The 17,129-nt window shown below is 39.1% G+C and overlaps 1 protein-coding gene across 2 annotated transcripts in view; it reads left to right on the top strand.

Annotated features, from left to right (window-relative positions):
• Positions 1-17,129, top strand: part of septin9b (septin 9b) — a 152,398-nt gene that overhangs the window by 37,663 nt on the left and 97,606 nt on the right. Inside the window, exon 1 of one of the 2 annotated variants that reach the window (XM_057842949.1) lies at positions 8,952-9,092. The exons of the other annotated variant lie outside the window; for it this stretch is intronic. Coding sequence (XP_057698932.1) covers positions 9,071-9,092 — 22 coding nt within the window. The 5' untranslated portion in view covers positions 8,952-9,070. Of the gene's footprint in view, positions 1-8,951; positions 9,093-17,129 lie in introns of those variants that run through there. 2 annotated transcript variants of the gene reach the window in all.

Raw genomic sequence — 17,129 nt, 5'->3', positions numbered from 1 at the left:
TGTGGATCACAGGGTAAATCTAGGCATAAACTATGCACTAATTTTCACTGTGGTGTGGACACATTGGATAACAATGCAGATTTTGACTTTAAAAGGTCAGGACGAGGTAGTTTATTGCTATGTTGGAGGGTTTTCAACCCCATAGGAAATAATACATGGCGCAAATTTGATCAAGGGTTGATTACAAAACACAAATTAATAATGGAAGGTTTCAAAACACCTTCATTGGGCCATAATTTACAAGCAGTAGTACAGTACATTTTGATGTAATATGTTAGTAAAATAGTTAGCAATGGTGATGATTTAAGCATTTTTCGGGTTAAATCTTGGCAGTTAATGCAACTTATTTCACAATAGAACCTCTTAGGTACAGTGGGGGAAATAAGTATTTAGTCAACCACCAATTGTGCAAGTTCTCCTACTTGAAAAGATTAGAGAGTCCTGTAATTGTCCACATGGGCAAACCTCAACCATGAGAGATAGAATGTGAAAAAAAACCAAACAAACTGAAAATCACATTGTTTGATTTTTAAAGTATTTCCAAATTACAGTGAAAAATAAGTATTTGGTCACCTACAAACAAGCAAAATTTCTGGCTGTCAAAGAGGTCTAACTTCTAACGAGGTGTAACGAGGCTCCACTCGTTACCTGTATTAATGGCACCTGTTTTAACTCCTTATCGGTATAAAAAACACCTGTCGACAACCTCAGCCTGTCACACTCCAAACTCCACTATGACCAAGACCAAAGAGCTGTCGAAGGACACCAGAGACAAAATTGTAGACCTGCACCAGGCTGGGAAGACTGAATCTGCAATAGGTAAAACGCTCGGTGTAAAGAAATCAACTGTGGGAGCAATTATTAGAAAATGGAAGACATGCAAGACCACTGATAATCTCCCTCGATCTGGGGCTTCATGCAAGATCTCACCCCATGGTGTCAAAGTGATAACAAGAACGGTGAGCAAAAATCCCAGAACCACACAGGTGGACCTAGTGAATGACCTACAGAGAGCTGGGACCATAGTAACAAAGGCTACTATCAGTAACACAATGCGCCGCCAGGAACTCAAATCCTGTACTGCCAGACGTGTCCCTCTGCTGAAGAAAGTACACGTCCATGCCCGTCTGCGGTTTGCTAGAGAGCATTTGGATGATCCAGAAGAGGACTAGGAGAATGTGTTATGGTCAGATAAAACCAAAATAGAACTTTTTGGTGGAAACACAGGTTCTCTTGTTTGGAGGAGAAAGAATACTGAATTGCATCCAAAGAACACCATACCCACAAGCATGGGGGTGGAAACATCATGCTTTGGGCTGTTTTTCTGCAAAGGGTCCAGGACGACTGATCTGTGAAAAGGAAAGAATGAATGGGGCCATGTATCGAGAGATTTTGAGTGTAAATCTCCTTCCATCAGCAAGGGCATTGAAGATGAGACGTGGCTGGGTCTTTCAGCATGACAATGATCCCACACACAAAGCCAGGGCAACAAGGGAGTGGCTTTGTAAGAAGCACTTCAAGGTCCTGGAGTGGCCTAGCCAGTCTCCAGATCTCAACCCCATAGAAAATCTGTGGAGGGAGTTGAAAGTCCGTGTTGCTCAACAACAGCCCCAAAACATCACTGCTCTAGAGGAGATTTGCATGGAGGAATGGGCCAAAATACCAGCAACAGTGTGTGAAAAGCTTGTGAAGAGTTACAGAAAAGGTTTGGCCTTTGTTATTGCCAACAAAGGGTACATAACAAAGTATTGAGTTGAACTTTTGGTATTGACCAAACACTTATTTTCCACCATGATTTGCAAATAAATTCTTTAAAAATCAAACAATGTGATTTTCAGTTTTTTTTTTCTTCCCATATTCTGTCTCTCATGGTTGAGGTTTACCCATGTTGACAATTACAGGCCTCTCTAATATTTTCACGTGAGAGAACTTGCACAATTAGTGGTTGAATAAATACTTATTCTCCCCACTGTAAGTGCCCAGATAGCAAAATATAACTGGAGCGGACATGGGCCAGATGTATTGCAAATTTCGGCCAACTTCCTGAAACGGATCCGCCCCAGTGTCTTTTTGAACAATGGCCCAAACTCAGTATGGAGTCACTTGCCGGATCAGCAACAGTTTTGGGCCAGAGCTGGTCCAAAGTAGCAGACACTACAGTACAAAAATGTATGGCCCGGATCTGGGCCAGATTTGTATCAAAACCGTTTTCAGGATTAAATTTTGAGTCCATTTTGTTCAATGTATTATACTGTAATGTGTTTGTATTGCAAATATGCCCATTAAAAGTAATAATGACAACACTTTTTCTTGCCATTTATTAATGCTAACATATTTCTGCAACATACAACAACATAAAAATATAACGTTTTTTTCACAAAATATTCTAATTGGAACAAGCAACTCAACATTAAAGATGACCCATTTTTGGACTGTAAACAACTATTGTACTATTTGTTAGAATCCGATGGGCAGTTTGGTGATAGAACAGGTGAACGGTCAGGCAGGCGTTTTGCCAGACACGCAGTACAGGATCTAGGGGGGAAAAAAAAACCAAAAATGAGCTCAGTATCAGGATTACAAGATTCTTTGTAAGCTGAAAGTCACATACCTGTAGGTGAGTTGTTGATCTGGCGATGATGTGAGGCCAAGGACCAAGTAAGCCTCTGACGATGATCAGCAGCATCTGGTCCCAGGCTCGCCCATCTGTGCAATTAAGGCAAAACTGACATTGTGCTGATCTGGGCCGCATCTGGCACACTGACGTTCAGCGGGTGTGATTGCTATGCGGATCTGGCGAGCTGAGGCCGGATCCGGCACGCAGTCGCCTGCTATTGGGGTAGTGAACAATTCTTCATAGAAGAGGTAACAAGTTGTTAAATGCAACCATTAATAATAATTTAAACTACGCATTCAGTCCATATTTACCTTCTAACCTTACAGGGGCTCCCAAGAATGGAATGCGGCTTCACATTTAAGTAAAATTTCAAATTGTTTCAATTTATGGAAGTTTAGTCTTCCATAAAAAAATTAAGGTTGTATGGAGACAAGCTGCATAGCCAAATTACATTTTTGCTTTATTATTTTTTTTTATCTTATTTATCCATTCATTAAGTGAAAAATAGGCTAACCACTGTAAAGCGCAAAAACAATGAAAAGGCAAAAAAAAAAAAAAAAAAAAAAAGCGATATGTGCATTAATCATTGGATACTCGCCAAGGATGACTGAGATTTTAAGTTCTATTTAACTCCGTTTTAATGTTTTGTGGAATTTAACTTATTATTTTCCCTTGAAACTCTGTTAGTCTCTGAGTTACATCTGACTTGGGAAAGTATAAATTTGAAGATGTTAAGTTATTTTCTCTTAGTTACATATTGTCAGTGCACATTTCCTCTTTTTTCCCCCTCCAACGTTAGGAAAGAGTTCAAAAAGTGCTGTTGCTGACACTTTTTATCCGCAAGTGTACAAAAATAGACACCCAGTGGCAATTTTCCAACAAGGGCAACATCTGCAGCATTGGATCCAACTTGCAAATGCAAAGATATAATCACTTATTTTATTTTATTTTATTTTATTTTATTTTTTTTAAATAATTAACTGAACACCGATTTAAATTCCAAAATAAGTATGTGAAAATATTTAATAATACTGTATGTAGGCTATGCGTTATTTACTGTGGCTTTTGACTGATTGTGGTCCAATCAACTTTTCCTGTCTTTTATTTTGTGTAGCATTGGATAAAATAGACAGAAATAGTAATCCTGTATAGCCAAGAGTTTTTTCCAATTGTTATATTGTGATTGACTGGCAATCAGTCCAGGTCGGGCCCCGCTTCATAGCAGGGAAAGCAGGTGTGATGAGTTTCTGCTTGCCAGACACCCTCGTGAGGACAAGTGCTACAGAAAAAAGATGGATGAATAGACTCAAGCCTAGATTCAAACCTAGAAACTCATACTGAGGCCTTATGTAGTTGTTCTGATGACATGCATATCTAGTTCACTATAAGCACACAGCCCTGCTTTGTAATCCAGCAACGTAATTTTTGCGGGTGTATATTGATTAATGCTGGTTTGTGCTTTTCTTAAGATGGTGTTGCGAGGGGATCATCATGGAGTTGCTGATCCAGCAATACGGGATGGTGGATAGTGCTGCAATGATTAATCGGTTAACTCGAGTATTCGATTAGAAAAAAAAATTCAATTTAGATTTTGTTGCTTCGAGTATTCGTTTAATTAAAGTGGCATTGTAATGGTTTATTTTGAAAGTGTTTGCATTTAGTTTTATTGATGAGGGTGGATACACTGCCCTCTGGTCTGCCTCTTTTCTCATGGCTGAATCCAACTGCTCCCTGTTAAGACCAACGTAAGCTAAGTTTGTTTGAGCTAATTATTTTTAATGCATTCTTAATTTAGTTTATTGTTATATTTAGCCGTTTTTTTTTTTTTTTTTTTTTTTTTTTTTGTGGGAATATGTATCTGAAACATTTTTAAGAGCATTGTAAAAAAAAAAAAAAAAAAAAACTTAGCATTTTATAGCATTTAAGCTAGCGGACTTTTTCTATGTAAGTTAGCCAATTGTTCTTTTGTTGTACATAGATCCTCATTTAAAAAAAAAAAAAGAATACCGTTTGAGGCTCAGCTCTGGTATTTTAATTTTTCATGTTCTTTATCCGATTACCCAGTTATTCGAACTAACTACTCCATCGATTAATCGACTACTAAATATTCGATTGCTGCAGCCCTGGAGGTGGATCAGTATGAGGTGCTGGTAGACCAGCATTGTTATAAAGATGGTGCTGCTGGTCTCCCACTGCTTGATGCTGGTGGACCAGCATGGAATGGATAATTGTACTGAAGGGGATGATGGTGAAGCCAATTCACCAGCATGGTTATTCCCATGTTGCTGATTGGGTCCGATTGCTATGACTCAAAGGCATTGGTTTGCATAGAGATGGTAGGGACATACCACTACCAACTTTTCAGGATGCTCAAATTGTCCCCACCAATTTTTAAGAAACCTTATTTGCATATATTAATGAGTTCAGTTACTGTATATAGACCCTACCCACCGACGTCACAAAACCACGTGCTCGCTGTATGGTTCCGCCCACTTGTCCGTCATTTTGTCTCTGTATTAGCATTGGTTTCAATTGATCGAGGAATTTAAAATGCATTTCATGGAAGACCCGGTACTTTCTGATGCCGTAAACTCACTGGATGTGTTGCATAAAAGGCGTTATGTGGAAAAGCTTCGTTCTATACAGTCGCCAGATCCATATTTGATGCCCAAATCGATGTTTTTCGACCCACTGTCTTCGCCCTGTCTGCCTGACATCTGCTACGCTGATATTATCTTGTCCACACAAAATCAGCCTATTCTCACGAAAATTTGAAAAACTTCAAGAGCTTGGAGGCTTATAAATACTTCGTTGCTGGTTGGGTGAAACAGGTCCTCGTCCACGAAAATTCGGCAGGAATCTATCTTGTGCTTGGAAAGGTGAGTTACGAAATTTTCAATTCAAAATCTTTTGTTATTGCTAACATCCACTGTCAAGTCTAATGTATTTCATGTCGTTTGTCAATGGAGTTAAGGCTTTTAATGTTTATATGGTTTAGCGATAGCACTCTCACTACATACATACGTGTATGTTGTCGGCGATTAGCCTAGCAATGATCTTAATTGTGGTTATTTGTCAGCCCAAAACTCTCTAAGTATATCTTAAATGCATCTTACCGGATATAAAATGACTACTACATAGTCTGTGGTGATTTTTTGGTGCCCAGTTTTCACGTTGAATTGCAGCCGTCCATTTCGCTCTCCTCTTTGGATCCCTCGGAATACGGTAAAACTTCAAGTCTCTCCTTCCATCTTCTCTGTTAGTGCAACCAACAGCCACACACGCCTTTACCATTTTGATTATTAATGTTAAGGAGCAGAAAAACACGCCGTAAATAGGAGGAATGTACGTAGCCGTAACAGGTTAACACTATGTTTTGACGGACAATTGGGCGGTACCATTCAGGAGAGCGGAGTTGTGACGTCACGTGGGTAGGGTCTATAGGTCATTTTGTGTAATTTTGTCTTTCCAAATGCTGTAAGGATAGAATTGACCCTACCATTATTAAGTGAATAATTTTCATTATGTTAGGACTTACATTTACCTCTTTTCACATGCTGAATGTGCCGGTCCATTTTTTTCACCTCAATTTTGAGGATGATCAAACTAATTCCCTAGGCACCAAGATCTTGAATGTGCACCCTGTAAATCGATACAAACTTCACATTCAATCCAAAACACCCGATTTCCTGTGGGGTTTGGAATATGCGTGCAAGAGACTTTTTGGAGCAGTTTTGCACAGCGTATCGACTGCCCAAATTTCATCACTCTCCGCTGAAAAAACCTAAATGGAGAGGCCTTTTTTTGAAAAATTCAAGGGGGTGCCATTTAGCCATTTTGTTACATTTTTTCCTAACGTTGCAAGATTATCGAAAGTTATGCAAAGCCGCATGTATTTGCAAAATTTGGTGAGTTTTCACTTTTTAAAAATATTTTTTTGCCCCCCCCCCCCCACCCCCCAAGCTGGGATACCTCACACACATGCCTGATTTAAAATAGATTGAACGTTGTATGAGGGAGTTATCAGTCATTTTCTGAATTTGGTGTTTTGCCGAAAAAATGGCCGACTTTGGCACCCCGCCCAGGTCAGGCCCGTGAATGAAAACACCCCATTTTGATAACTGAAGATTTCATATGCCTCATGAACAGTCTCGCCAATTTTGAGGATGATCAAACTAATTGCCTAGGCACCAAGGTCTCAAATGTGCACCCTGTAAATCGATACAAACTTCACATTCAATCCAAAATATCTGATTTCCTGTGGGGTTTGGAATATGCGTGCAAGACACTTTTTGGAGCAGTTTTGCACAGCGTATCGACTGCCCGAATTTCATCACTCTACGTTGAAAAAACCTAAATGGAGAGGCCTTTTTGAAAAATTCAAGGGGGCGCCACTTAGCCATTTTGTTACATTTTTTCCTAACGTTGCAAGATTATCGAAAGTTATGCAAAGCCGCATGTATGTGCAAAATTTGGTGTTTTCACTTTTTAAAAATATTTTTTGCCCCCACCCCCCAAGCTGGGATACCTCACACACATGCCTGATTTAAAATATATTGAACGTTGTAAAAAAATGGCTGACTTTGGCACCCTGCCCAGGTCAGGCCCGTGAATGAAAACACCCCATTTTGATAACTGAAGATTTCATATGCCTCATGAACAGTCTCGCCAATTTTGAGGATGATCAAACTAATTCCCGAGGCAACAAGATCTCAAATGTGCACCCTGTAAATCGATACAAACTTCACATTCAATCCAAAACACCCGATTTCCTGTGGGGTTTGGAATATGCGTGTAAGAGACTTTTTGGAGCAGTTTTGCACAGCGTATCGACTGCCCAAATTTCATCACTCTACGTTAAAAAAACCTAAAAGGAGAGGCCTTTTTGAAAAATTCAAGGGGGCCCCACTTAGCCATTTTGTTACATTTTTTCGTAACGTTGCAAGATTATCGAAAGTTATGCAAAGCCGCATGTATGTGCAAAATTTGGTGTTTTCACTTTTTTAAAATATTTTTTTGCCCCCCCCCTCTCCCGAAACCCGTATTCTGTACAGGTCATCCTGCTGACAAAGAAGACTGCATATGCTAGGGTGACCAAACGTCCTTCTTTTGCCCGGACAAGTCCTACTTTCATGTAGTATCCTCGTCGTCCGGGCGGGTTTTATAAATTCATAAAAATGTCCGGTTTTTATGATTTTTCACGGGACCAATTTGAAGAGAATCCCTCCGGCCGCTGGGGGGCAGCAGTTGACATGGCTCCTACTAGAAAGGACGGAAGGAGTAGTTCCCCTTGTTTTTGTTGGCAGTTTACCCCTATCTTGAGTCATTACCGCCATCTACTGGGTTGACGATTTGGCCACAACGCCTGCCCAGTTGTTAAGTTTTTTACGATAAATACGTATATAATGGCAACTGTTGACTTCTGTCGGAGCTTTGGCTGTAAAATCCCGTTTGGTGTTGCATCGTTGCGCTGCCGATGATTGTAAACTTTTATAGCAAAGTTTGATTTTTGCCTCAGCTAACTATCAGTAAGCTAAACCACGCTAGGCATTATGGGAAACGTAGTTTTGAACTGCTATGTTTGGAAACATGCTGGTTGAATAGTTTTGTCAGTTTTTTTTTCGGTTATTGTTTGTGTGCAATCTAGAACATTGAATGAGAATATCAATTGAATGGGAATAACAATTTGTCAAGGACAATTGTCGCTATAGTAATTTATAAAATGTTAAGTTGGCACATAGCCTACTATGTGTATGTTTATTGACTGGACTACATTTCCATGGGTCTGCATTATATCTATCTATCTAGCTATATATTAGTCATTATTTATTATTATTTTTTTTTTTTCAAAATGCATTTTTCCATCCAGAGTGAGGGAGCACACTTTAAATATATGAAGGTGATATCGGCATCATTGAGTGAACTTCGAGTAAAATTGAAGTATCTTGAGGCCGGGCTGAGTGTCCTTTTTTTTTTTTTTTTTTTTTTTTTTTTTTTTTTTTTTTTTTTTTAAATCAAAATATGGTCACCCTAGCATATGCTGGATTTCGTAACCACATTGATCACATCAGTAAAATACCTGTTTCTGCAACTATAGTAAAACCTTTAGCAGTTTGGATTTTCATGAAGGTGAAAAGGAAGTCGTTTTGGTGTTGAACAGAGAAAAAGAAAGCAAGAAAAGGGAGTCCATATGAGACGCACATGGCCCACCGACGTCAGTTGTTACCCTGACAGACTGAAGACATTAAAAATTGGAGGAAGTCAAAACGAAGGAGGGAGGGAGGAGGGGAGAGGAGGGTTGAACGCAGGGGGACAGGGTGACGGCACGGGGCGTCAGGACTCAGTCCGAGTCGGTCGGGGCATGAAAAGGGGAAGTTTTTTTTTTTTTTTATCAAGAAAAGGAGAGCAAAGGAGGGAGAGCTTGAAAAGAAAGTGTCTGTTTGATGTGGAACTATGGAACGAGCCAGAATAGCCAGTAAGTGCAATCTATTTCCTCACTACATTAGCAAGAGAGTTGACATTCTGAAATTGTGTGATCTCTTTCTTGAGATTTTAGGAAGTGCATGTACACCAGCATAACTAGCATGTGTGGAGCAGCACTGAGTAAAAGCTTCTGTGATGGACTGTCATCAGCCAACTTTTAATCTTCTAGTGCAGAGCGACGGCTGCTGTGTTTGGCAATATATGAACAGCTTTAAATCTCCATGTCTCCATAGGACATTGGGTGAATTGTGACAGACGCAGATGGTTTATTTGACATGCAATAGATGCGTGCGAGGAGCTATCTCATGCAAGTCCTGTTTCCTCAGAGTATTTTTGGTTGAGTCATCAAACTGTAATCCTGGATTGATTCTTACTACGGTTCATTAGAATGGCGGGTAGTCTGCATTGGAGCTAATCTATAACCGATTAAAATTGGACATCAAACTGAGTGACACTGCGCAAAATGTCTTTTTATTTGGAATATAGCGTTTAAAATCACTGGGCCGACATCAACACATGTGTAGCGTGTGTTACAAACGTCCACAAGGTGTCAGTGTTGCAGTATACATGATCATGTAGCCGATTTCTCGACGTCAAATGTTCCATGTGGGTGATTCATATTTTGCAACGTTTCCATTTCTTTCTTTTCTTCTTCTTGGTTTTTAAAATGTACATAACTTCTTGTGATAAGTTTCTTGCGGGCTAGTCTTCCTGAATTTTGACCTGTGTGCTGGTTTTGGCTGCTCCACTGTTTGGATCGGTTGTCATGACAACGAACCTACAGTTCAAAAGGAGTTCACTTTATGTTGCTTTGTTAAACATTTGTTCTTTGTTCGTTTTCAACTCCAGTTAAACCCTCTTCATCATAATCACAGATGTTTGTGTGTTCTATACGTCTGTCACAGTCGAAATGGTTTAAAACTTTAAATTCTTGACACACAGGACTTTCTTCATGGACTTCACACATAAGCGGATTTTATAGGGGGGGGGGGGGGGGGCTAGGCCCCCCCCTGGAGGCAGAAAAGTGTCATTGCATGAAATTGACTTTCCTATATATATATATATATATAAGTTGTAAAGCAATAAAACTGCAACATAATTGAATGAAATGAACAAAAAATGTATTTTCATAATGGCCCTATATTTTTATAATGGCACCTTAGACGGCCATTTGCTTTGCATATTAAAAGAAAAAATTAGAGGAGGGCAATTTTATTTTTCAAATTATTTTTTTCTTTGACAAGATTTTTTGGGGGGGGGGGGGGGGGGGGGGGGGGGGATTGAATGATTTAGACACAAATGTCCTACCCATAATATGGCCCAAACACAAAAAAATCTCTTCAGCTAAATAAAACTTTTTCAATGAAAAATTAAGTGTTCAAATGCAAATTTTTCAATCTCAAATATTTTTTCGCATTCAAAAACGTTTTCTATGATTGAAAATGTTCTTTTTTTGATTGAACTGATTTTTCTTTTTGAAAATTTATATTTTTTGAAGCAACTTATTTTTGTATTGAATAAGACAAAAACGTCCTAGCCAAAAAGTGGCCCAAACACAAATCAACCTTACTTCCATTAAAAAAGCTGCTTCAACCCCCCAAAAAATTCAGTCAAGGAAAAATAGTTTTCACATGCGTTCTTTTGAGTTTCAAATTTATTTTTGCATTCAAACACATTTTTTTTGATTGAAACGATTTTTTTTTTTTTTTTTGGTTGAAAATATATGCAACTTTTTTGGGGATTAAATAATAAAGACACAAATCTACCTCCATATGGCGCCGCCCAGGGGATGCAATTTTTGACTGGGGTAACTACATTGGCACGACACCGGCATGCGTACCATATTCAGTGGTTGACTATCTTGGCGAAAAGTATTGCCTAAGCAGCCTGATTTAGAATTCCCCTCAAGAATGATGGGAAACAAAAAACGTTCATTGACAATTTATTATTTTAAATATTCTTGTAAGTTAATTTTATTGCTGATACTGCATTTCGGGGTCATCAACATGTGCCCCCCTGCCCAATAAGTCAAACTCCACCTATGACTTCACATGTCGTCAGTGTGGGTTTTCACCAGGTGCTGGTTGAGGCTTTTTACTTCTGCAAATTAATTTGGGTTATTTACTCAAATATTTCACATATTTCAAATAATTTCTGTACCTTAAAATATAATCGCATAAAACACTGTATATTACAATACAATAGTATTAGTAACATCATGTACAAGTTCCGTATTGTAGCAAGTGACTCACATCACACAAAGTGGCAGTTTGGAAAGCTCAGCTGAAGGTTACTGTCAAACTAAACATGAACAGAGAATACATTTGAAAATTTGTCATATCCTATTTTTCCCCCAAGTTGTCTTCGTTAAGATGCAACCTCAAACTCTAACTGGTTATGTTTCACTACGGAGTGTGATAGTGATAGATACTTGGGATGAAAATCAGCACCTCCAAATATGAGAATGATCCTTAGTTGGAAAAGGGTTGTGTGCCCACTCCAGGTCAGGGATGAGGTGCCACAAGTAGAGGAGCTCAAATATTTTGGGGTCCCCTTGTTCACGAGAGAGGGAAGAAGGAATGGGCTGTCAGATGGACAGGTCGATTGATACAGATTCCGCATCACTGCCGATGCTGGATCTCAATTTAGGTCAATCTATGTTCTAAAGCCTGAGCTATACTCCCGCGTTGCAGTGACGGCGCAGCGACTACGACGTCATTCGACATTCGATAGTTCTGCGGTGAGGGAACACGTTGCTCTGTAATTCACCGCCAAGCCACTAGAGGGATGTGGCGTTATGTTTGTACGGTTTTGGGGCATGCTTGTTGACTTCCGCTAGTCGGAGAAAAAATAAACAATGCAAGATGGAACTCTTGAAAGTAAATATTCTGCTCATCAACACTGAATAAATATTGAACATACAAATGTTGAGGGGCAGGCGACGCAGAAGACGGTTTTGAGGCGGTCTGGCCGACTTTTGATGCCGCACAGAGAGTTTTAGACTCGGGTGGAGAGAGCTAGCTGTGACGGCTCGCTTCAAACTGGCGTCGGGCACTGCATTCAAGGTCTGCAAAGCCCTCCAGCCCGATTTGTTTGCCGTGTCCTACAACCAGCCAGTGGAAAGCCATAGCAGATTTCTGGCGTCTATGGAACTTCCCAAACTGCGTTGGGAGCCTTGATTTTAACGTTATCATAAAAAGCACGGAGGCACTCTCAATCAGTGATGATGTATCGTGTGTGTGTGAACTGTCTGTTATTGAAAATTAAAGATCAAAACAACTCTTTTGACACCAAATCTGTGCTTTATTCTTCATATACTTGAATTGTGACACGTAAATAAGTCACAGACTCACAGCAGACAGATGTACACAATAAATGATGAAGTGCGCCAACCAAAAATACGACATAAAATGATAAAAAGTTGGCAGTTTTTGGCCGACTGGGTCACCGCTTCGTGTGGCCACTCGATTCCGAACACACACGTCTCGGCGGTTCTTCCGTTTTTTATTTTTTCAATCGCCGACCTTGCCATTTGGCAATCACAATAATGTCTTGATGAGACTTGCTCTTCGATGATACTCCCGTCGGCTTGGTCCATTTTTGCGTGTAGAAAATAATGTTTGATTCTATTCTACAATGGCGGTGATTTCGCGCTAAACCGGAAACAACAGTCTGAGCGGACCAATCACAGTCCGTTTTCCCTACGTCATACACGTCTACGTGACGCGAAAGTTAGAAAATTCGAGAGGCGCGCGTCAGGCTATTTGCGTAGGGTCGTAACTCGGTTCTTCCTTGATGGCGTAGGTCTGATGCGGAAGTATAACTCAGCCTTAAGGGTGTAAATAACCAGTTTCATGACGTTATAATAATTCTATTGACACGATACGGTATTTGATGATATTACAAATCTGCCACGATTCACTTTTATTTAAAAGTCTTTAATCGATTTAATACCATTATACGTATGTACCAGGGCTGGAGTGGGACTCATTTTCAGTCCGGGAATTTCATGTCTTAGACCGGCCAACTTTGTTTTTTTAAAATAGGAATGTCTTGATCGCATATTTTGCACCCGAGTCACTTGGTTTTGAAAATCTGCCGTTAATGAGTCCCGAACCCCCCCCCCCCCCCAAAAAAAATGGAACATTTTAATTGATTGATTGATTTTTTTTTTTTTTTTTTTTTACACAAATCATTCTGATCAACCCAGGTCAATTTTACGGTACTTTAAAGACGCCACATAATTGATGATATTAATTCTAATATTCACTCATTGAACATGGCAATCCTACCTGCCTGCTCTGCACACGCCAAAATTTCCACAGCTTTTCTCTTTGTAATTCTTATTTTTTTCGGCTCCACCCTTGCTCCTTTTATCCATGATCCGGGCACCGACCTAGTAGTTAATTTTGCTCAAAACAGACTCCGATTAGCCGGGGGTGGGGGGCTGCATGTTTTACCGTATTGGCCCGAATATAAGACGGTGTTTTTTGCATTGAAATAAGACTGGAAAAGTGCGGGTCCTGTTATATTCGCGGTCTAGACATTATACACATTAATGAAGCTAGATGGCGCCAGATATCATTGAAGCGATGTTCTGTCATGACAGATCTCAGCTACTCTCAAGTTTAAGCAGTTTGCATTATTTTATTGCAATGTTTTTCGTTATTCAGATTTGTTTCAAGAGTACAGTTACAGTTAGACTTCAGTTTGATGGTTAATGCAGTTATTGCAATTTTGTTGTTTTATCACAATAGATTGGTTTATTTACATTTCAAAAACCAGAAGCCATTCATTTACGAATGTGATTGCGCTTTAGTTTACATATTTCAATGTTCAGATATTAAGATTTGAATGAGACAAAATAACATGCTTTTTCTCTCAAATGTATTGTTATAATCATTTGTTTCAGATGTACTGAAATTATTTTCTGTATAAAAATTTGGTGTTCAAAAAGTCTTTTTTCAAACTTTAGTCTTGAAAAAGACAGGGTCGTCTTATAATCAGGGCTGTCTTATATTCGGGCCAATACAGTATTTTTCCTCCGTACACGTAAGGATGCCTGTGGAAGAAAAAAAATCTTTTTTTTTTAAATGACGTCCCACAGGGACAGCGGTAACCACATGTAAGTAATACTCACTGTCATGAATAAATACCAAACAAAAATTATATCAGTATTAAAAATGTGTAAAACCCGGACAGGCCCACCAGGGTTGGTCCGGATCCTTCCGATTAGCCACTCTGGGCCTGGTATGTACACATTTTACACAATCAGTTAAATTTCACATAAGGCAATAGAAAATACAAAGCACATAATTTTGCTTCTGAAGCATTTCTTACATTTGAATGAAAACATTTAAACAAAAATTAAGTATATTAACAACATTCTTTAATTTTTCTTCACCAGAAAATGGTTGGAAAAAAGGGGTATTTGAGGTAAAGCAATTTATTAATTATGGCTTGGCATCACTTACAGGAGAGGCCACTATTTGAGGAAATTGCTTGTTTAAGCATAGTCTGCATATGTATGGGACCACAGTCACATGTAGCTGAGACCAAAAGGCTCCCGATTAGTCACGTGTGATTAATGGACACAGGCAAATAAATGGAGGCATTAAACCAGACTCACAGACTCCATATAAGCGTGTCGTGATTTTCAGTATGAAGGAAATCAAGGAAGTTCAGCATGTTCCATAAAAGAGGTGTAGAGGATATCCTTTTGGAGTGAACGCCTCACACTTGTGCCCTCGCACTCCTGCTGCGTCATATTGATTTTTTTCTTAGATTGTTACTGAGATATTATGAGGCCTCAAGGCAGAGTGTGTGTGTTTGTGTGTATGACAGGTGACATTATCCAGCGTCATGATGTAAGACGAGCGCCCTTAGCTGACCGCAATAAGGCGGAAGGTGCAAGAAGAAAATAGCCAGAGAAATACAATTGCATCCAAATAATGAATCATTACATTGTATATTTTTGGTATATGTTTACTCCAGGACTGATTTGATTTAAATGAATTTGAAACATACTAATGTAAAAAAAAAAAAAAGTTTTAGAAATGTAGGAGTTCCGGCCATCATTCCAAGTACCGTATTTTTACGACTTTAAGTCGCACCTGAGTATAAGTCGGATCAGCCCAAAAATGTGCAATGAAGAGGAAAGAAAAAACAAATTCGCACTGGAGTATAAGTCGCATTTTTGGGGGAAATTTACTTGATAAAATCCAACACATAGAACAGATATGTCATCTTCAGGCAATTTAAAGTAAAAACACAATAGAGAACAACATGCTGAATAAGTGTACAGCAGGGGTCCCAAAACTATGGCCCGCGGGCCGGATTTTTTTTTGGGGGGGGGGGGGGGGGGTGTTCTGGTTTTTTTTTTTTCAATAGTGTTATTTATTTCCTGGCTTTTTTCTGTGAAGAACCCAGAGAAGGTTATTTGGTTGTTATCTATATAATTAATAGATTTATTATTATATTATTTTTATTATTTTTTTTATTTTATTTATAAGAATCCAAAAAGGGTTATTTGATTGTGGCTTTCTAAAAAACAATACATTTTTACATTTAGGCACTCCTGCAATCGTCGCACCTTTTCTGTTACAAACTGACCCCCATCAGAGAAGGGAAAAGTTATGTGGTCTCACAGGAAAAAGTTTGGGGACCCCTGGTGTACAGTATGATAATGTTACATGATGCATGAACAACGAAATGCGAACGTGGCCGGTATGTTAACGTAACATAGCTATTAACTCATTTGCACCCAAAAACGTACAAATATGTTCTATTTTTAAGTGTTTCAGTGTCCCAAAGACGTATTTGTCTTTTATGGGTTTTTTTTTTGGTTTTGTTTGTTTTTTACAAGAGACATCTCTGGGTTCTGTTTCAATTTAGCTCCAAAGCACAAACCTGAAAATCCATTTTAAAGCAATAAAACTGGCCACTGGAAGGCAGTAGCGCATTCGGTAAAACCCGCAACCCGATTCAACTACAAGAACAACCTAGAGGCCGCCCGGGATGCCAGGCGCTGGACGGCCGAGCAGAACTACCGGGACCACCAGTGCAGCGGACGATCACATGCAGACCCAGCAGAGACAAAAAAAAAATCCATCTTTATGAGACAGGCGGCGATGAGGGGAAAGTTATCTGGCTGTCGCGGCCACAACAGCGTCATCTCTCAGTTATGTGTAAATAAATTGTTACTTTGCTATCAAAAGCTCTATTTGTCTTGTTGTTCATGATATATTGTAAAAGGAAACCATTATTCAGATGTTTGAGATGTAACTAAAGCAAAAAAATGGCTGTGTTTAAGTCAAAATTATGTTTGAAATGTATGCTTTCACAAAACGCATCATTTCTCTGTTTTTTCATCAGAAATTGGAAAATTGCTCAAACTAAGCTATTTTCTAATGCTGATTTCTAAAGAATGGGAAAAGATATGAACTTTTTTTTTCCTGCTGAAAGAAGAGAGTCTAATCTTTCTTTTGTTGGGTTCCATGTTTATATAGCAATAGAACAAGATTTTCTGTGGGCCTTGCAAAATCAGTCAGAATCCAGTAAACCGGCCGGGAGCGAAGGGGGTTGCACCAGTGAAAATGGTTGTGAGTGAATCAGTTAAGTTATTCAGATAACTATAGCATAAAGAACATGCTAACACGTTTACCAAACCATCAGTGTCACTCCAAAACACAAAAATGTGAAATGATATAATAATGTGTTATGATTTCACACATAAATCGCTTCAGAGTACAACTCGCACCCCCAGCCAAACTGCAAAAAAACTGCGACTTATCGTCCGAAAAATACGGGACTGTCATTGCACCACTGGCATGCCCTCAACAGTGCAATTCGCAATTCTTATTATGCAATTCTTATAATGTTATTTTGCAAAATGATCAGCACCCAGTCTCAAACATCTTTTCTTACGATTGCATTTTGCATTGAGGGGTTCTACGGATGAAAATGCAGTGCAACAATTGTGATAAACCTTTGCAATATCCTTAGCTCGAAAAATGCAACTAAAACCATT

The sequence above is a fragment of the Corythoichthys intestinalis genome, chromosome 8 (genome assembly GCF_030265065.1).
Source record: "Corythoichthys intestinalis isolate RoL2023-P3 chromosome 8, ASM3026506v1, whole genome shotgun sequence".
Taxonomy (NCBI): Eukaryota; Metazoa; Chordata; class Actinopteri; order Syngnathiformes; family Syngnathidae; genus Corythoichthys; species Corythoichthys intestinalis.
Note: the sequence above shows the minus strand (reverse complement) of the source record. Positions and strands in the feature narration are given on the sequence as shown.